The following is a 22,326-nucleotide window of genomic DNA, read 5'->3' on the forward strand; positions in this document are numbered from 1 at the left end:
TTTAAGCATATCATTTAATTATTAAAGGGTAAAACACACAGAGAAAACAGAGATGTAAGAATTTCTCTGTAAACACACATGAATGGAAATAAGCTTCCAAATTTAAGAAAAGGTTTCTTCCATACGGATTGAAGCCTTTAAGTGACAGTTCCTTGAAAATGCTTGAGTTAGTTATTTCTTAATAGAAAACCAAAATTTGTCTTTTTGATAATATAAGCTGAAACATTTTGTAACTGTAGTTGTACATAGATTTTTCTGTGATCAGCTGTTTACGTATTAGAATGTTTACGTATTAGAATGTTCTTAATACAGCTGTGATTGTGCCACAATAACATTAAGACTCTTTGAATCTAATTCAAATTGCCTCCACTGGTTCAGTGACTATAAATATATATGTATGTAATTTTCCCCACTAAATATGACCTAATATTAATGGAGATCATTTTTCCTGGCCTGTTTAATATTTTGTGACTCTTGCAAATGAGGTTTAATTTTCCTCAAAACCTTTAGAGGACGGAACAAAAATTTAAGATAGAAAGAACTTGGATTGTTTTTCGTTTCTTTGGTTTGTTTTTGTTTTTTTCTTGGGTGGGATGGGGAAGAGAACTGCTCATTTCTGATGCAAACTTCTATGCTATTGAAGGTGAGATCTAGTTTGCAGTTGCCAGCTTGGGGCTCAGATTCACTCCAAGATAGTTGGTGCACTGCAGCCGGAACATCCAGAATAGACCAGGTAGGCGGCACAGTGTGTGCTTCCCAGGGTCCTGGCTAGGAGTTTAGTATTTCCATTATGAATATGAGTGATCTTCTGCTTTTTTTTCAATTATGCCATGTAAGCATATTCCAGAGATTATTGAAACAATTTAGTTGTTAATCATCTCTTGATTTAAATTCTCAATCCATTCATTTTCAAATTTAAAAGATTTGTAGTCGTATTTTGAAATCATAAAAATATTTGGTTTTGATTACAATGAATTATGTATCCAAGAGCACCTGACTTTAAACATCAGTCTAATTAAACAGATACTGTCTTCCTTTCAGAATTATCTGCAATAAAAATACAAACTAGTGTGTTTATTTAACATCCAGCTTTCCATTTCATGTTTTAAGAAATCTTCCAGTAAATGTTTGTCATAAAGTCTGATGCGTTTGTTTTGAGATATGTCTCTGAATAGCTTCTGTTTTAATTTAGTTTTCTTACCTTTATAAACAAAACTTTTGTGGTATAGTACTTTTATTCTAAATTTTATTATTGCTTATATCCTACAAATTACCTTCAAGACCTTAGTGATTTTAAAATGCTGTCTATCTTTCTGCACACTGAATTTGAATGTATACTGGTAGCAGGCCATGAGGATTATTATATGAGGAGCTTTTCTTAGAGATCCCAAGTTTGATCTTCGTTTTGAGATTTTGTAAGTTAAGTAAGTGGAGCTATGTAATCCATAGCTAAGGCACTTCCTCAAGAAATTTATCAACATGAACTGATTTTTACAAAGACTGTATAGGCATATTAATAACAGAACATTTTATAAATAGCATCATAATCTGGAGGACTAGCACTAGCTTGAGTAATCAGTCATTAGCTGTTGTTGTAGACAAGTCCTGACTGTTTATCAAAGTTGTCCTGCCAGGATCTCGGCATAAAAATGGTAGTTATCTTGTGTTTTTCAGCTTGTTGTTTTGTTAATGTAAGCTTCCCACTCATCCATTTCTATTGTCTTTTTCACTCTGTCCCAGTTCACCTGTTTTGTGGTAGCACTGTCATATTGTTTAAACTGAATCCACAATTGCTTAAAAGAAGTTAGGTTGGGAAAAAAAAAAATGATTGTAGTTATTTTGAAGGAAAGGGAAATGTTTTGAGAGAGGAAAGAGCATAATTATTTCAAGTGTAAGTACAAAAGCAGTGGGCTCTGTATATGACACAGCAGCCTTTGTGAGTGTGTGTAGGGACTTGTGTTCAGCTGAGCTCTTGCACTAGAGTAGATAGAGGTGATGGTGAAGGGGGCATTTTATGACGCACTTCTGGGAGTGACAGATCACAATGCTTTAGCCTTTCTACTTCAACTTCAAAGTCACTGTACCTTAACCCGTTTTATAACTTAGGATTTTAGGTAGTTTTTTTTTTTTTTTTTTTTTTAATTTTGGCTCTTAAAGATACACTTTCAGGTAAACCTTGCTGAGTAATTAGTATTTGTACAGAAGTGTGATGTGATGGTGGATAAAAATAGGTGATGGAATTTGAACTGAACTGGAAGGCAAGGCATTCCCAAACCGGAATCTTCTTCCTTGCATTCTTTACCGCTGGCTACGGGCTTTCATCTCTAGGTCATAGCCTCATCTTTATAGAAGGATTGTGATGAACAAGGTCATGTAAAACCTTTGCAGGCCAGGCCTTACACATTCTCTGATCTGTTTGGCTATTTTTTTCCTCCCTGGTCTCACAGGCCTCCAGTCCCCCAGTCTGTCAGTGTGTGTGTGTGGTGTGTGTGTGTGTGTGTGTGTGTAAGTACAAGGGGCTTAGGACCTGTGGGGGAGGGGAGACTAAAGCCTTAAACTAAGACATTGCAAGTATATATGACCTTATTGCCTTCTTTAAGTACTCAGATGGTCTTTATTATACAGTCTGTTCCGTTTCCATCTTTCCATAAAAGCTTGTGGTATTTGGAGTTCTTAAAAACACAACAGCAGGTATGTAAACTAGCACTTTTAGTGTAAAATATAGAGTATATGGCAAACTTAAAATACTTAAAATGCTTAATCACTTAAATAGTTTGAAATTTTATTTTGTGATCCTATAAATTTTAATATTAGTAATTTTTTAACAAGTATATTATTTTAAGCCATATAACTTTAGTTATGGTTTATATTTCCTTTAGTCTGAAATGAATCAGGTCTACAATGTAATAAATTACAGAACTAACATCTTCATTCAGGATACTTCAGGCATGACCTACACCAAGATTTGGAGATGTAGTTAAATTCAGTAAATGGAAAAATATTTTCATAGGTTAATTTATTTCATTTGTTTCAAGTAAAATTTTATAACTTTTTTATTTTCAATATTTTTTATGGAAAAACTTCAAATTTAAAACATTTTTAAAGAACATGTAAATTATACACATTCCTGACTTTAAAGATAGTTTTTTAAATGCATGTGTGTATGCATCTGTGTACAGGTGTATGTGCATATGGAGATGAGGATGATAAGGTGTTATTCCTCAGGATTGCTGTTGCCTCCTTTGAGACAGGGTCTTTCATTGGCCTGGAGCTTACCAATTAGACAAGGTTGACTGGCCAGTGAGTCTCCAGGATCCTTCTGCCTCCACCTCCCCAGCCCTGAGATTACAAGAGCTCTCCACCCCGTGCTTGTGAGGCAAGCACCTTATCACCTGAGCTACCTGCCTAGCTAGCCCTTATTAGATGTTCCTACTAATTTCTCATAAGCCAAATTTTCTTTGTTCTTCTTTGCTTTTGAGAATAGGCTCTTAATTTATAGCTGAGGCTGATCTCAACTTTGGGATGTCCCTGCCTCTATCTCTTGGGAACTGAAACTATATTAGGTGTGGCCAAAATTTATTAATTTGAAAATGCTTTTAGCATTTTGTAAGAAGTCATGCTCAAAACTATTATGTATCGATTTCCTCAAAATAAAATTTTCCATGAGACATTAAAAAAAAAACCACAATGTTTATTTGTGAATACTTAGCTGTTTTAAATCAATGTAAATCTCCTTTTAACTTAGGATGTTTATCACTTACTTTTTATATGTGATACTTCTGCAGTATGCCCTGAGAAACCTATCAATACAATGTTGGTCTTCTACTCTCCGGGCCGTTTTCAATGTTTTCAGGGCTGGATATTTGCTGTATATCATGGGAACTACCTTTAATCAATTGAAGATATTTTCTATCCATCAAACATCCAAACTGATGTAAAGTAATAAATCACATTTGGGAGATCTTTTTCAGGAAATATGTCACTTGCATCTTCCATGGGTTTCCCTATGAAGTAGTGTGTGGTGGGAAAGCAAGGCCAGCATTTCATGACACAGGACCCTTGTTTCGGGGAGCCTGAACTTCTGGAATGTAGGGAGCCTTCAAATTCACACAGAGCTAAAAGTGAAGAATGCTCTTTTGTTTGAGTAGAGGGTGCTTTCCTCGGGTCTTTACTGTCTTAGCCTCAGTTCTTTAAGTGTTTTTGGAAGATTATCTGTCTACCCTTTCATTTTCATGCGTGCTTATGGTTAATTTAATGTATGGGTAAAGAGAAATAGTAACATCAACAGTAGACTTCCAGAGGCTACTCTGCATTTTCCATTTGTTCTCATTTTTTCTTGTTACTGTAGTACTCTTATTTCTGTAAAACTCCACTTAATTGATTACCAGATGGCTTTTAAAAAATATTTTAGAAGAGGTTGTATGTGTACTTTTCCTCAGTCTGATTTTTCTAAAATGTCTTAGTAATTTTCAAACAGCCATTTAATAGTAAATATAAGATGCATTGCCATGATTTTCTATATTTGTTAGTATGTCAGGACTGCAGTGTTCATCTTTATTTCTGAATTGCCTCAAGTCTTCCTTATAGTTTTAAACTGATAACAATTTAGATGAGTAAATCTGTTCCTAGTATCCTTACTTAAGAAGAACATATACTTGTTTTATAGTCAAATATAAATCATTAAATAGAATTTGTTTTAAACTATTGTCTTGAAAAGATAGTTCTGAACTGTAGCATGTCTTCTTCTAAATATTTAGGGTATAAAAAATAAAATACTTCAAGTACTTATACTCTTAGAACCTACATGCTATATCATAAAAATATTAATTTTTATTTTAACAGTTTATATATTAATCCTATCTTAAATACACTTAAGAACTTGAATATTACAATAGTCTTCCATTCAGTAACTAGAAATTCACTTGATAGCGAAGCTATTTTAGTATCTGATAGTTGTTCCAGTTTAGTCAATTAGCAGATTCTATAGAGGATTCTAAGATTTAGTTCTTTATAATTACCATTTTAATAGCAGTCTTTACACTCATACAGCTCAAATTACACATTTTATAGTGATTTTATGGTAGTGATAAAGGAGTACTCATTTAACAGACACTTGAAAGCTGAATGTGTATGATTAGAAGGACCCTAGCCTTAATTACTTTAGAAGTTTAGTGGGAGAATCCAGGAAATGCGCACACGGTAGAGTAGAAACAGAGATGGAGACATTAGTACACATGTAGGTCTTGCTTGCACAAAGGCCATCTTCTTCTCGCTTCCATTTTATGTCATTCACTGTAACAATAATTTAGATCTTCTATGATTTCAAGTGGCCTATAGGTACTGTCTAGTCTTACTTGGTTATTTTCTAGAAGATGGAGGCAGAGTATAAAGAGGTCCTGTGGTGTAGAAGATCACAAAGCTCAGTGCTACTTATAATGTGCTGGACAGTGCTTCACTGTCCACCTAAAAAGTACTGAGTCAGACTCAGTTAAGGTGTGGCACCAGTATGTACTAACCTGCTTTTCACATAATTTTGAAGTGTGTCGAGTTTGGGAAGCACTGCTTTATTTCACTGATTCTCTTTGTCTCCCCCACCAAGTTCACTTGTTCTGGTGAAGAGCATGATAGATGGGTATGTTGTGTGTTTAGGATCTTTGACATAAAGGTCAGTAAATTGGACTTCTGTAGGTAGTTGGTGATTCATTGGAACAAGAGTCTCCTAGAAGCTTTGCATCATTCAGTGTTACTACTCACCCTTCCTAATTCCTTTATAATGTCTTGTTTAGTCTACAGTGCTGATCCTGGTACCTAGCTTTAAAAAGCATACAACCTTAATTAAACATCAAAGAGGAATAAATAAACAAACCTTATGTTTTTCTTCAGCTCTCTAGAGACTAGTTCTGAATATTTTCTGGGTTTTTGATCCCTTTGGAAAATCATGAAGGCTATAAACCTTTTCTTAAGAAAATGATATATGTCAATATATATGGATGCATATTATCCTCAAGACTTGTGGTATAACTTTGAACATGTGGATCCAGGTTAACCAGTGCTCTACTTGGATTTCTGTGGAAACTGTCGGCTTACTTTTCTGATTCTTTTCTTGTTTCCTGTGCTAATCATTTTGAGAGTTTAAGATGGCCTATCCTGCCATCTTAAACATGTACATGAATTTGCACATTCATCCATACAACAAATGGGTAGGGATGGCATTGACATAGTTTGTAAAAAGACTTCAGACTCTTTGGAGGGCATGGACCATAGCTTGTTTGGCTAGTTTCTCATATATATCATTGCATAGTCATTGAGTTTGTGTTGAGTAGAATATAGTATAAATTCTTAGGCACTAGAGAACTAAATGCTTTCTAGCAAGCTGTCAATAAAAAAAGGCTGCTGTCAATACAGAAGGCAGTTTTTAGAGTTGGGGAAGGGAATGTGAACTGAAGTGCCTTACCCCTCCCCTCTTCTTCTGCTGGCCTTCTTTTGGAGTGGAGTTCAGAGAGGGGGGATTACAAAAAGTGGAAGGACTTTGGAGAGTGAGATTTGAATGTAAATATGCAAATTATTCATCCTTTTTCTGACATTAGTATTCTACATTTGATTTTTAGTGTATAGGATGTTTATGCATTCATTGTTTTGCAATTCCAATGACTAAGTCAAGTTTTAAGTGTGTGATAGATGTTTAAAGTATGGTGCACTTATTAAATTCTTCTCAAGATACTTATTTTCCAAATGCCAATATCTGTCTTCCTAGATATATGAGAAAAACATGAAGCTACTGAAAATGTTTTCTGTGTATAATATTTGTAAAAAAATCATCTGAGAGATTTCACTGCATTCAGTTAATACTGCCAATGAAATTACATTAAATTTTATATATTTTAGAGATGAATGTGCTAAAAATATTGTCCCTTAATAAGAGACATTGTAGTAGACAAGAAACTTACATATCAGTATTTTCTTGGGATACAAGTTAAGTAGTAACATATTAATCAAGTGTCCTGTTTTATGTAAGAAAGATTATATATCTTTAACTTTTTCTTGAAAATTACATAGATCTTATATCTTTTCTTTTTCTGTCTTCCAGGATCGAAGTAGAATGTATGATAGCTTGAATATGCACTCTCTGGAAAATTCTCTTATTGATATCATGAGAGCAGAACATGATCCTCTCAAAGGTAGGTGGCATCATTATAACATCAGTTTCATGTCATACATTGGTTTGTCTGTTTATGGAAACTTAACACTTATATATAAACTAATTTACTGATGGTGAGAAATGTCTTATTTCTTATGTGTTATTTTCTGTCTTGTCCTTTATATTGCAATTGTATCACCTTGAGGAAAGAGGAGTACTAATTGTCTAATGCACATAACAAGTCATCCAAACTTTAGCCGCTTAAAGCATCAGTAAATAGTTATTGCCACACAGTGTTAGTGTCTCAGCTAGGGTTTCTGTTGCTGTGATAAATCACCATAACCAAGAGCAAAGGGTTTGGGAGAAAAGGGCTTCTTTCATTCTAGAGCTTTTAGTCTATCAGGGAGGGAAGTCAGGACAGGAACCCAAGACAGGAACCTAGAGGCACAAATAAACAGCAGCAGAGATCTTGGAGTAACATTGCTTACTTGCTTCTCATGGCTTGTTCAGCTTCCTTTCTTATACCATCTAGGACCTCCAGCCGAAAGGTGGCACCAAAAAACTTGGGCTGGGCCCTCCCATATCAATCATCAGTTTTATGGATACATTTTCTCAATTGATTTCCTCTTCCCAGTTTGTGTCAAGCAAACAAATCAGTAGCCAGCACAGCTATTGTATTATGAATTCATGAGAATAATTGTTGTTTCTAGCTCAGAACTTCTGACTGAATCCAAATCATGAAATTCTTTATAAGTTCTCCAGTGTTAATCTTACAAATGTAATTCTTTTAGAAAATTTTGCCCTACAAATTCCAAAACTTTTTCTTGCCAGCTAAGTTGATAACAGCAATCAGATGTCAAGTCTTTCTCAACATCTGGGTTTTATACATAGTTTTTTGTCTCTCTGACCCTTTCATTTTACGGAGTGTGTTATTAATGATTGTTGATGTGCACTGGTGGCAATTCCTCAAACTAATAAGGTTATGCATTGTGTTCTTTTGTTCTCCTGTGAGTTTTGTTGACCTTTTGGCTCTAATATATATTGTAAGGCTATCTGTATGAGGTCTTGTTCTTTTTCACAGTGATTACTATTTACCTTGGAACTTCCGTTTCAGAATAGAATCTACACTGGGATGTGGTGGCATATGTATACTAGCTAGCACTCAGGAGACCAAGGTCACCAGTTCAGGGCCAGCTTGAGCTAGGTAGCAAGACTGCCTCAAAAGTAAATACACACACACACACACACACACACACACACACACACACACACACACACGAATAGAATTGTTAACAGTTTACTACTAGGAATTTCTGTGTTGAATTCTGTCTCCTCTAGAAAGAAAACTACTAGGCACTCCAGCACGAGATTTTCTTCTTTTTCTTGCTGGCTCATTCCACTGCTTCCTGCTTTACCATATGATACACATTCTTTCTCCACACATTTTTATCATTACACTTTTATGGGGGTGGGGATGCTGGACCCCTGTACAATCTATCTAAGCAAGGTGATGGCAAATAGAGTGAGCCAGCCCGGGTTAACCAATGCATTTGTTGTTTCCCTCTCTTTCTGGTCCTCATCTTCAGGGCAGCACTTTGTCCTCTCTTTTTATCTCAGAAAATCTTCCCCCTCTTAGATACATAGACAAACACCAACATGTTTCTCATAGGAGCAAGATGAAGCTTATTTTATTCTCTCAAAATGACTTCCTAAACCATTATTTGCTTTGTCTTCCTCACAAGATCTACCAATAGACAGGAGATGGAGAGTGCAAAATTTTTAAATGTGCTCCCTGTTCTTTCTGTTATAACAAGAGATTGTATTACTTGTCTATAGCTGCAAAACAAATAACTCAGAGTTTAGCTTAAAACATTAACAATAAGTATTTACCTTACATAATTTCTAAAGGCTAGAATTGGGTAGCAACTTGATTATTTCTGGCTAAAGGTTTCACGAGAAGTTGGTTGATACTACAGTCTGAAGCCTTAATTAGGCTGGAAGATTCCTTTCCATATGGTTAGAAAGTTAGTGCAAAGCTATTAGCAAAGAAAGAAAGAAAGAACTCAGTTCCTTGCTCTATGGACCTCTCCACAGGCCTGGTGTAGCCTTCTTACGGCACGACTGCTGGTCCTACCTCTGCCTACCCCGCTGCCTAGAGTGAATGGCGCAGATAGTGCAAATGTCCCAGTGTCCTAGCGCCTAGCCTCAGATATAGCATACTGCTGTTTCTACAATATGGCTCAAACTATGTAAATCGGAAGAGACAAGGACCGGAGGGAACCATTATGGAGGCTGGTTACTTCAGGGGTCAAAGGCAGATCTATAAGTTCATATTTACTTTCACTCTTAAGTGTAAAGCAAAAGATAAACTACTCACAGTGGGTGTCAGTGGGGAGAAAACAGTCGAGTAGATGTATAGAATGTAGAAAGAGTAAAAGATTACTGATCTGGCGAAGAACAGCTTCACTCATAGAAGCAACCTCTCATCCCACTTTCATCTAAAATTCTTTTTTTACTCACCTTTTCTAACACTCACCTCTGAATTTTAAGGGAGGTTTTTGAGGTATTGTATAGCAAACAGAAAGCTCTTGTCTTGTTGGCGATGTACAGATAGCAAATAGTGGTGGCCAAACATGGTGCTTACTCGGTCAACTTTATACCCTTTGCTGACTGTGTACTGTGAGGAAAGCCAAGTTCTCTATCCCTGTGGAAAGTATAAATGCTGGGGAAAGACAGACAGACCATATACCAAAACTATGTGTATATCTATAGAGGAGAAGGCATTCAGAAATATGGTCAATGGAAAGTTATTCTAATTTGTATGCGGAATAAAGGGAATTCTGATACAAAGCTGGGTAAAACAAAGATGAGGAACTATTGGAAGTGTCATTGCGTGAAAAAGCATGCATGAGGTTGTCACTTCTGAAGAACTGAAAGACTGGTCCCCGCTTCTTGTTTAAGGCCACATGACACTGTTGGTTATAGCCCTGCTCATTCAGTGTTGTCAGGCATGTGCTGTCCTTTGCTGGGGAATCAGAAAGAAGCGCTAACACACTGGATGTGCTTTCCTCGATCTGAGCTGCATTATCCATTCTGTAGTGTGTTCTCTCTGCGGACACTCTTTTTTCTAATGGCTGTCTGGATTCTAGGCAAACTCTGCTTTCCTTTCAAAGAATAAGTGTGGAATTTTAAGTGGCTCAAGAAAATCATGCTTTGCCAAGTACAGTTTCATAATTTTGCAATATATTTGCATATCTACTTAAAATAGTCTGTGATCTTTTTGTGCTTGTGTGAGTTGGTTCATTCCCCTTTAAACAAAAGAACAAGACAGATCATTGTTAAGCTACCCTCCCTCCTGCCCCCAACAATTTGTAAAAAAAAAAATGGGTCTTACTCAAATTATAAAGACAAAAAATTGAATTTCAGCTCATAAAAATTGATTTAAAGACTATGGGGAGAAAACAGTTTGTGTAGCTGTTCTTGAGATGATCAGTCTCGGCTGGTCATAGTGACTTTTCCAGTGTTCCCTGAATAGTTCAAAACAATCCAGAAACAAGAACTTAGAACGGGATTTTATGCCCATAAATATTTTGAAGTTCATGCTTTTCAAAGGATTTAAGAACCCAAGTGGTTATTACAGCTGTATTCCTCACTGATAAACACCTGTGTTTGTGACTCTGAAAGCAAGAAGCCCTGCTGACGTTAGAGCACCTAAAGAGAGATGAGAGCCGCTCTGATGCTGCGTGTTGCAGTACCAGATTCTTGCCAGCTTCCTAGTTTGCCTTCTGTTTCTCTCCCATTGACTTTATGAAGGGGAGTAAAGTCCAAAGCCACAAAACAACTTAGATGCATTTGTAAGCCTCCTGTGTGAGAAATCATATTCTAGAACTAGGAACTTCTGAGTAGGCAGAGGCTCTCAAGCTCATGTCAGGTCCACTCTCCACAATTGTGTATTTTATTTTATTATTATGTTTTAAATTATTTTTTCTTTTTTTCTAAGTATTTACTTTTATGTGCATTGATGTTTTGCCTGCATATATGTCTGTGTGAGGGTAGCATATCTCCTGGAAGTGGAGTTACAATTGTGCGCTGCCATATGGGTGCTGGGAATCAAACTTGAGTCCTCTAGAAGAGCAGCCAGTGTTCTTAACCACTGAGCCATCTCCCCAAGAGCACATTTCTAGACAGTCTGGTATAAGAGAGCAAGGGCAAAAATAACTATGAAAATAAATTGGGAATGCTTAGTACATTTATTTATTAAAGCAAAATAAATTGCAAAATAAAAAAATATACCAGTGATAAACAGACATTTTTGTGACTTTGCCCTACGATTCCTCTGATAGAGAAATGCAATCTTAAAACTGTGATTCGTGAAGCCAAAATTTTTACAGCTGCCAAAAGGGGATAGACAAAAATCAGATGTATAGATTCAAAATTCAAAATCTCAAATACTACAAAATGTAAAACTTGAGTAGAAAATTCTACATGCTACCTCATATGTCACAGTCAAAATTCACAATAAAATATTGGGCAAAATTATCTTCAGACTGTGTATGTAAAGCATAATTTCATATGTGGATTTATATCCCATATCAGGAGAATGCATTGTATAAATATATTAAATATTTTAAAATTCAACAATATATCCAATGTCTAAAATACTTCTAGCCTCAAGCATTTTAGGTTCTATACTAAATGCTTTAAAAAACAAAACAAAAAGCAAGGGAGATGGGCTGTAAATCCCACCTCTTGGAAGGCTGGAGGCAGGATAATCCCTGTGAGTCTGAGGCTACCCTTGGGTTATACATGAAGCCCTGTCTCAAAAACTCAAAACCAAAACCTATAAAATGAATAAAGAAAGGTGTGTTCTCTATGTTTTTAGGCTGTGTGATTTTTAAAATGCACCCAATTTGTTTTTATGAAAAAGTACATACCACCATATTTTTTCTTATTTCATTGATTTCTTTTTCCTGTCACCATAGGCTTTTGATAAGAAAAACATCATAACTCTAAAATAACTTATTTCTATATATTCTTAAATGTATTCTGATTTTGAAATACTCATTCTCACAATTTATGTGGAAACTTAATATTTACTATGTAGCTACTCAGAATTGAGTTTATCTTATGAAAGTACAGTTTACAAGAGTTTAAACTTCTGTTACTAGTTAGAATATCCACAGTCTAAAGGGGGAATTATAAAACTGTGAATTTTCTTGTCTGAGAAAACATACTTGAAACATAACATGAGTAGAGGTTTTTTTAAGACATATTTCTTTTTAGGTAGTAGTCTATGTCAATAGCATTATTTGAGGGTATAGGTGTCCTTGTTTTTTCTAGGTATCATTGATGAATATTTGAATTATAACACTAGAACTTCATTTTTAAAAGCCAGAACCTCATCATACAGAAATTACAGTGCATTTGTGCCAATTTGGGTACATATTATTCATTTGAAAGTCTTTTCATGGTAACACATTTTTCTTGTGATTTTTTTTTTTTTTTTTTTTTTTTTTGGTTTTTCGAGACAGGGTTTCTCTGTGTAGCTTTGCGCCTTTCCTGGGACTCACTTGGTAGCCCAGGCTGGCCTCGAACTCACAGAGATCTGCCTGGCTCTGCCTCCCGAGTGCTGGGATTAAAGGCGTGCGCCACCACCGCCCGGCTCTTGTGATTTTTAAATAGGAGTTTATATCTCTTTTAATGAACAATAAAACAAAATTCTTATGTATAGCATACATCTTATATATATTGTACAATGCTAAACTGAAGTATTTGGGATGATTAGGCATGTGAATTATATGAATTTTGGCTTCTTGTATGAAAAGGAGTATCTTAGAAATTCTTTTCCTTCAAAAACATAACATTTGGGGTTGGGGATTTAGCTCAGTGGTAGAGTGCTTGCCTAGCAAGCACAAGGTCCTGGGTTCGGTCCTCAGCTCCAGAAAAACAAACAAACAAACAAACAAACATTTAATTCCATAAGATATTTCCTTATCACAAAAAGCATTTATTCATTAATGAAAAAATAGAAACACTAACATAAATTTTAATATTTTTCCTTTTTATATATAACTTAAAATATTTGCAGTCTTCGTCATCATCTCTCCAAGCTTGCGAACCTTTTTAAAATTAAGGTGTGTCTATGCGAAGGTTAGAGTCAGCTAGTGTCACAGACTTGCACTCCCTTTATCTACTTTTTCGAAGTAGCCACTTTGAGCTTTTTCCATTTTTTAGCTGATTCTCTATTGAGTTGCTTTTGTATTTTATTAAGCTTTTAGTATTATGTGTTGATGTCCTGTAGCTTACCTATTCTTAATATTTCCCCTACTCTCTCCTCACAGTTACTACAAAATTAGTTTTCTAAATATTTTTATCCCAAAATGCATCTGTATGACCATACAGCTTTTTGTGATACATGCAAATACATCAGATAACCATCCACATGATTTTTTTTCATGTGTCTGGAAGTATCATCATAGCCCTGTGTAGCTGTCACTGGTCACTGTCATCCTGTAGAGCCCATGTCCTATGATCTTCATGTCCTTTTTTCTTTCTTTTTTAAATCTTGACTTTAAAATTTTTTTCCTCTTATTGAAAATAAATTCTCTTCTCACATAAAATATATCCTGATTACAGTTTCCCCTCCCTCTACTCCTCCCAGTTCTTCCTACCTCCTTCCCATCCAGATCAACCAGATCCATCTCTCATTAGAAAATGAACAGACTTCTAAGGGAATATAATACAATAAATAGAATACGATGTAATATAGATATAATATAATATAATATGGTAAAACAAAAACTAACACATTGGAGTTGGACAAGACAAACAAAGAGAAGGAAAAAAACCCCAAGAGAAGGCACAAGAATCACAGACCCACTTATCCATACACTCAGGAATCCCATAAAAATACTATAAACTGGAAGCCATAATATATCCACAGAGTCCATGCCCTTGTCTTAATGGTATCTAGATCTTGATTTGTTGGGCCTGCTTTACAATACCTTCCTGCTGATAGGACATACATTTTGAACCCTTGTTTGTACTGTTATTCTTTTTATAAGATGATAGAGCAGTGTAGAGTTATCCTGTCTTGGTTTAGGATGTCACAGCATTACTGTTTCCTCTTTTATTTCCTGGGTTGCTCTCAAGTACAATGCTGTTCTGAAGCCTATTGCATGGTTGTTTTAACTTTTTTTTTTCATACCTGTAGTTCAGAAGTTCCATAATAATGATTTATCATAGGTTACATGCATGCATACAGGTTTTCCTCTATTTCTCTTACTTTTTGAGTTGCATATTCATTTGGATCCACAAACAGCCTTCTTTACTTCATAGAAATTTGGGGCTTGATTATTTTTTTAATTTCACCCCTTCTATTATTATGGAAATTCTTTAAATGTTAAACTTCCTACACTCATAATCCACTGGTTTTAAAAACAACAGTTCCTTTTGTTTTGAGTTTGTTAATTTATTCTGGTGCTGGGATGGAGAAGAGCAGTGTCCAGTCACTGGTTCACTACTGAGCTCTTGACAAGATGGTCTCAGGTCATAAGACTACAGTTTTAAGACCCTTTTAGAGAGCATTTGCATAACTTTGCTTATATCCTTTTTAACCTTATTCGATCTTAGACGTCTGATGGATATCCTGTTGTTTGAAGATTATTTTTATAGTTTATAGTGTTGTCTATACTTTCTCTGCATCCTTTATTTCAGCTTGTTTTGCTCTCATGCTGTATGCTTTCATCAGGTATGACAACCGTTTACTATCCATACTTAGAAGTAAAATACTAAAATGGGAATGGGAAGCTCTGTGCATGCTTCCTAGTAATTCCCATTCCTAGTTGTAATGGTGCTTTTAAAAATTAACAGGTATTTATCAGCCTTCCTGTTTTCAATTCTACCTCTCCTCTGCCTTAAGGGCTAGACAGAGCTTCTTGGTGCTGATTCTCAACAGGTGTCTGCTTATTTCCAGATGACATTCCCCATGCACAGAGTGGCTTGGGTTGTGTTTTCAGTGATTTATGGTTTACAGAGTTAGTGACAATTGTAGAAGTTTCCGCTTCCAAAAATTTGTTAATGTGGTTCTCCTGTGATCTGTTCCATTCATCTTTGCCCTGGTGAGATATTTCTCTGTCAACAGAGGCCATTTTAGGTAATTAAAAAAGCTAAAGAAGTAAATCAGTGTATTTGTTCCTCCATGTTTAACTGGAAGATTCTGTAGTCCCTAGTCGACTTGTATTTTCTTAGTGAGGAGGCCTCTACATCCCTGCCCAGGGTAAATTAAATTTTATGAAAGACTCTGAGAAAAAGATTCCTTTCAGAGTAGCTCATTTATTTGAAGTATAATAATGTCTTAATTTAGGTATCTTTCAAAGGAGACTATGTCATGGGAACAGTAAACTATGCATCTATTTTTACTTTGCCTTAATATCTATGAAAATGCCAAGCAAATAGAGGCACAGTAACTATTGTTTATATAAGTAAATATTTTCCATTTTAATTCATATTCTTCACAAATACTTGTTTGGAATGTCTAGAATCATCATGTATGATTTCCATGCATGTATAACAGCATGTGTCACTACAGTCAGGATTTTAGATATTTATAGCTTTTAAATGAAAATCTCATGAGTTTTTAATCTGTATTTATTTTCACAGGATATACTAAATGTTTGGTTTTGTGACTGCAGATATATATATATATATATACATATATATGTATATATATATATATATATGCACCTTGACTTAAAAGTTGTTAATATTGTCAGTCAAAAATGTATTTACCACACCTAATCTACCAAATGTCGGCCAAACCTACTTTACATGTGCACAGAGCATTTACCACTTACTGCCATTTATAAAGTGTGTAGGACTGAGGGATGTAGTTCAGGGGTCCCGTATTACCTAACATGCCCAAGGTCTTGGATTCATCCCCAGCATGGCAGAAAAATGAACTCTTGAATATCCCTTATTGAATACTATACTAAAAGCAAAAAACTAGGGTAATAATATGGTGGATTTTTCTACCATTATAAATCATGGATGGTCCTTATTGCCAGCTATACCAGTTTATCATTGCCACTGGTATATTTAGCCTCCCATTTGTTATTTTTAGTAGCTATCAGCATTATTTTCATTTTAAGAAATTCATAGTGGAAGGTTTACAGCCATCAGCTCAACTTGATTTTAATATTATTTTCATATTAGTCTTAATGTAATCCATTATTTTACTAGACAACTAATTTAGTGTTTTCTTCTTTCTCCTAGTTATACTTTGCTTGAAACAGTTATATTAATGATCCTTGCTGTGTCTTTGTACATTTCCTAATATAAAGTGATAATAGGACAAAGAAATAAAGCATAATATGGTTAGACAAAAATGATATGATAGTATTTGATTTAAGAGTGAATCTAGAGGACACTGGCTTTTATAAGCTAGAAGTCAAGAGTGTTTCTGTTACTCACTTGGAGCCTGGTCTTTGCATCTAAGGGTCTTTTCTACATTTTTATGATCTTATTCCTAGGGCTTTAGGGGGTATTCATAAAACTTTGAAAGTGGAGTCAAAAATGGCTATCCTGCACATTGCAACTGATTAGAAATTAGAATTATTCAAGGTTGGTAATAACTACATTCTAAGTGGATTTTTAACTTCATATAAGATCTTTAGGCATAGAAGTAAAGGTGGAATGGAGATTGTGAAAAATATTGGATTAATAAACAGTGAGAGAAATGCTTTATTGAAAGCACATAAGAAAGAATGTTAGTTGTCTTCAATTAAGAATTCATAGGTGTGAGTGCTAATACAACCCTACATTGATCACATATTAAACTTATTTTCCCCCACAACCAGGATGTTTCAGCCATACTCTATGTTTGGACACCAGTAGCTTATTATTAATGATTACTACCAAGTATCAACTGCTAATGAGTAGTAGAACTTGGTAGTTCTTGAGTTGGTACTTTTAACTACTGTGCCTTTTTGTGCATTTCTTTTTAGTTGGTCTAATGTTAATTCTAACAGAGACTTTTTATGATTATATGTGTTGTCATTTAGCTTTCTCTTAAAAATCTTGGCAAAATGCATGACATTGTTCTTTAGCAATTTTCTCATTATTGATGAGGAACAAGTTAGAGTCATTAATATTATCCACAGCAGAAGGTACCTGAAACTGCTAGAAATAGTGTCAAACTTTAGATAAACACTGTAACTCCACAGTAGTTGGATTTACAAGATGGCTACAAAGTGATAAGTGGTGAATAGCATATACAGCATGGATATAGTAAACAAAGGAGTAATGCATCTCCTGGGCAGAACAGAATGGTGGTGTATGGGAATTCATGATACTACTTATAAGAGCACACAACTTAAAATTTAGAAATTGTATATTTCTGGAATTTTCTCTTTAATGTTTTCAAATCATGGTTAATTAGATCTGAAAATACAGAGAGAAAGCCAATGATAAGAGAATACTCCTGCTTTCATTAAAGAAAACTGCTTTACAGATAGGGAGACAGTTACCTTGGCGAAGATTGAAAAGCACCACTTGTAGTCTCTGATATGTTTTGTTTTCCTTCTGTTGATTTTGTTGCTGGTATCCACATACAGCACATCTTTAGGTAACTGCTTTAGTTAAATTTTTATATCACATCATAGAATAAAATGATATACTCATTCAATGAATAATTGAGAGCCTATTCTATACCATTCTGTTGTTGGCGCTAGAAATATAGTAGACAATAAAAGAAGTGAAAGCCCTGCTCTTGGAGATCTTTTATTTTAAAAAGAATAACAATAAGAAATTGTTAGACAATTTTTTTATGTGCTATCGTGATGGTAGAGGAAGAAAGAAGCTACTGTTGGGGACAAGATGATGTGTAATGCCACCTAACACATAGAGATCTGACTGTGCTGAGGGATGCTATTGTTGGCAGAAATCAGAAGTAGAAACATCCTGCAATGGAAGGATGCCTGACACATTAGAGAAGCAGCAGAAAGTCCAGAGTAGTCTCTGTAGTGGATGAGGTACAGCTGCTTATTGTAATGTGTTCTGATACTTTGTCCAAACAAGAGATAGCTTGTTTTCAGTTGTCCTGCTCATAGTGTAACCAGTTACTCAATATACATTTAAATGGACAACATGAGCTAAGGCTTGTGTGTGCGCGCGTGTGTGTGTGTGTGTGTGTGTGTGTGTGTGTGTGTGTGTGTGTGTGTGCGCGCGCGCGTGTGTGTGTGTGTGTGTGCGTGTGTGTGTGTGTGTGTGTGCGTGTGTGTGTGTGTTTGTGCACACAAATCATCATCTAAAACTGTAATTGACTAGTAAAATGATTTAAAGATACTGTTAGTCCTCCAGCTTTTCATAGACATGTAAAATTTAAAAATACACATTCTTAAAAATATTTTACACTCCGTACTATTGTCATTTTTATAGTTATTTGCATTTGTGCATGTGTATACACATGTGCGTGCATACACAGCACAGTACATATTTGGAAAACAGAGAACAACTTGAGAGTTGCTTCCCTCCTTCCACCATAATGGTCACCAGGATCAACGCAGGACTTCATGCTCTGCAGCACGTGCCTTTACCCACTAAGCCATCCCACCAACCTCTGTTAATGCTAAAAGAGAATTGCCTAGATGTAGCACATACTCATTGTGGATGTATTAAAATCTTTGTGGAATAATCATTCCACAAGCTTGCTTACAATTATAAGGAATTACTTGTCTCAAGACTTTATAACCTTAGATCCTTTGGGTTATCAGGAAACTCAGCTTCAGGGAGATGGAGGTTCCTTTTGTAGTGTGGAGCACGTAGAATGTGGTGATTTGAATGAGAATGACCCTTGCAGGCTCATCTATTTGAATGCTTTGTGGTCAGTTGCTAGAATGGGAGAGATGAGGAGGAGGTGTTACCTTGTTGGAGCAGGTGTGGCCTTGCAGGAGATTGTCACTGGGAGTGGGCTGTGAGGTTTCAAAAGCCCACACCAGGCCTAGAGCCTCCTCTCTTCCTACTCATCAGGATGTAGCTTTTAGCTCTTTCTCCAGCATCATGCCTATGCCTCCATGCTCCTCACCAAGATGATAATGAACTGACCTTCGGAAACTGTAAGCAAGCCCCCAATGAAATGCTTTCTTTTATAAGAGGTGCCTTGGACATGGTGTCTCTTCACAGTAATAGAACAGTGACTAAGACACTTTTTTGTTATCTGGAAAATTCTGTTTCTGCCTCCTGGCCTAAAACTTCCTTAGTTTAGCCATCTATCTGCATCTCAGCAAGAAGGAGAAAGTAGTCTTTCCCTTTTAAAGGATATTTTCCAAAAATTATACATACCACTTTTATCTTTTATCTTCTGGGCAGATCTTACACAGCATGTGGCAAAAACTGAGAAGTGGAATTTTTTATGCTCTGGGCCTTTTTTAAAAGAGAAATTGGGGTCCTCTTGTTGATAGGTAAGCATTAGTGTCAGCTTATGCACCACCAGCCTTCTAGACTTTAGTGAGGAATTAGTTCTATAGCAGCGTCTTTTTTTACACGTTCTTTTCTGTTGACACTGAAATGTTCTACAACCCTCTGTGCATTCCTTTTCCTATATCTTGTTATCAATAGGAAGTCAGTATCAAGGCGGTAAGTATATAAGAGAATCAAGCCAGTCAGGTTCCCATCCTGCCAGTCATTCCTACCAATGATGAAACCTCAGGCAAGTGATAAAGTACCTTCACATTCAAATGGAAAGAAAATAGTATGAAATTCAAGGGATTGTTAGTAGGAGCAAATAACTGGCAGTCGAGAACCTATAAAAGCCCTTTGCATATAATAAACCCACAGATGTTGGTCATCATTACCTTCAGTTGGCAGGTTCTTAGTGAAAGTGGTTTTGATATAAGTAAAATATTAACTGTGAAAGTTAACTTACTAATTTATATTAACATTTTCACTATAGTAGAAGATAAGTGATTGGATAATTTGACTCTAAATTTGCTCATTTAATTGTGGAGTGTTTTATTACATTTATTTTTTGTGATGGGCTGTAATGTTTTAGAACATATATTCAAGTATGTGCTCATTCACAAATAGGTTTTCTTCTGTTGCCTTTTAAAGTCCATTCAAGTGCCAAGATGTAAAAAGACTGTTTTGCAGTCAAAGGGAATAGTGAACCTACTAGAGAATAAATTTGTGTTGACGTAAAGTTACATCGTTGCTGTTGGCAGTAGCCAAACAAATACTCCGTTGTGCAAATGCTAGCCGAGCTACAGCGTATTTTCCACATACTGTCTTTGTAGCATGTATAAACTGCTGTCTCCAAATTTTATAAATACAAAATCTTCAAGAGCGACTTCAAGTAGACAATGTTATTGTTCTCACAAGCCTTAGTATTTTCACTTTTTTTCATAAATAATTCTTAAACTCTAAATGAGGTACGCTTATAATATTTTTAATAATAGCCTAGGACGTCTTCTTTGAATTTCTTTATTTAAACATGACAGTATAAAACCACTTTGACAGTATAAAAACCACATTGAATTAAATAAAAAATTAAAAGGTTTGTTCTCATTTTACATTTAAAAATTTTAGTTATTCTTGATTTTGAAATTAAATCCATTTCCTTGAAGTTTTATTTTTTTTACAACAGAAATCTAGAGAAAAATTCAAACTGTTTGAGTACATTTTAAACTCATTTATTGTTTTTTCAGAAGCAGAGCACCCATGCTGCTTTTACAATTCAGATAGAAATAAACATAGTTCCATTTGCTCTCAAGTCACATTGTGATCTTATGGCATGGGAACTAAGATGAACTTTCTCTTTTTGTTTTCAGGTTTCCTAGTTAATATACTTTGAGTTAAAGATAAACTTTTTAGTTTAAAACTGTACAGTGCTTAATATTTTCTTCTTATCCCACTTAACCTCGCCTTTTTTTTTTTTTTTTCTCAAACGGCTTCATGATCTTTAAATTCTTCTTTTTCTGTCTTTTTCAGGTCGTTTGAGCTATCCACATCCAGGAACTGACAATCTGTTGATGTTAAATGGTAAGTTTTACCAAATGGTATGTTTTCATGTGGTTCATACAAATGAAGAGATTAAATACGTATTCCGCTGAACCTCCCCCATACAGACAGTTTAGTCATCTTGTGAAAGTAGAGCGATGCCCAGGCATGGCTGTACTCACCTGTAGCCCCACTCTGTGGGGTGCTGGAATGAGCATCACTTGACCCATCAGTTACAAATCATCCCAGGCAGCAGAGTGAAGGCTCATCTTTTAAAAACACAAAGTGAAGCTGCAGGAATCAGGAATCTGTATGTTTTGTCCCTGAAAAAATAGTCATTGAGAAGTACATTTCTGACAATGTAATTCAAACACCTCAACCTCAGGAGCAATCCTTGTTTGAGTGTTGGGGTTCTATTTCAAGCTGTGACCTAAGGCAAGAAACTTGGTTCTTAGTTTCCTATTTCCCATTCTATAAACTGGAGATAAAGACTCGCAGCTTCTAAGAATTGAATAAGATAAAGTTTGCAAAGTACATAGACCCTAGTACTCAGTATAAGCATTTGTGCTTATTTTAAGGAATATACTGGTGAGTTTATTAATACAGTAATCACACTGATTTAACTTATTCTAACTTTCCAATTAGAAGTTCACCAGCCAGAAAACAAAAACTTTGATTAAACTGTGTTTTTTCTTGACATTGGACAAATATAAATAAATATACTTATAGTCACAGGATGTAGTATAGACATGATCACGGGAGTGGAGATGAGAGGGAAAGTCCTTTTTTCAGGAGTAGTTTTGAGTTAGGGGCAAAGGAGAGGGAGACCTATAAATAATACATGCTTAAAATCACTTCATTATGTCGGCTTGGCTCTTTTCATGTAAAGCTTTATTAAAATAGGATGTAATGAAGCTGTATAAGCAAATCTGAAAGGGAGGTCACTGTAAAACGAAGCCATGTGACGATGACTACAAAGACAGAGGGGGTCGAAAGGAAGCTTGTCACCTGAGGAGTGTCAGGGGAGACAGGATTCTGGAATGAGAGAAAATCTTGAAGCAGAAGGATAGGGGAGATGATGGGTTGATCACAGTCTGGTAGAATGCACTGAGTTGCAAACATGTAGCAGCCTAATCTAACCTAGTCTAAGCACTGGGACTTTGATAGAATGGTTATGATAGATAGCAAGGAGCTTG

At 35.5% G+C, this 22,326-nt stretch overlaps 1 protein-coding gene across 1 annotated transcript in view; it reads left to right on the forward strand.

Moving 5' to 3' along the window:
- Cpeb2 (cytoplasmic polyadenylation element binding protein 2) overlaps positions 1-22,326 on the forward strand; it is a 57,176-nt gene that overhangs the window by 4,626 nt on the left and 30,224 nt on the right. Inside the window, 3 exon segments of the mRNA XM_052734841.1 lie at positions 644-733; positions 7,088-7,178; positions 21,122-21,172. Of these exon segments, the coding sequence (XP_052590801.1) occupies positions 644-733; positions 7,088-7,178; positions 21,122-21,172 (232 nt within the window).

Source organism: Peromyscus californicus, unplaced genomic scaffold (assembly GCF_007827085.1).
Source record: "Peromyscus californicus insignis strain IS unplaced genomic scaffold, ASM782708v3 Scaffold_13__1_contigs__length_99412109, whole genome shotgun sequence".
Taxonomy (NCBI): domain Eukaryota; kingdom Metazoa; phylum Chordata; class Mammalia; order Rodentia; family Cricetidae; genus Peromyscus; species Peromyscus californicus.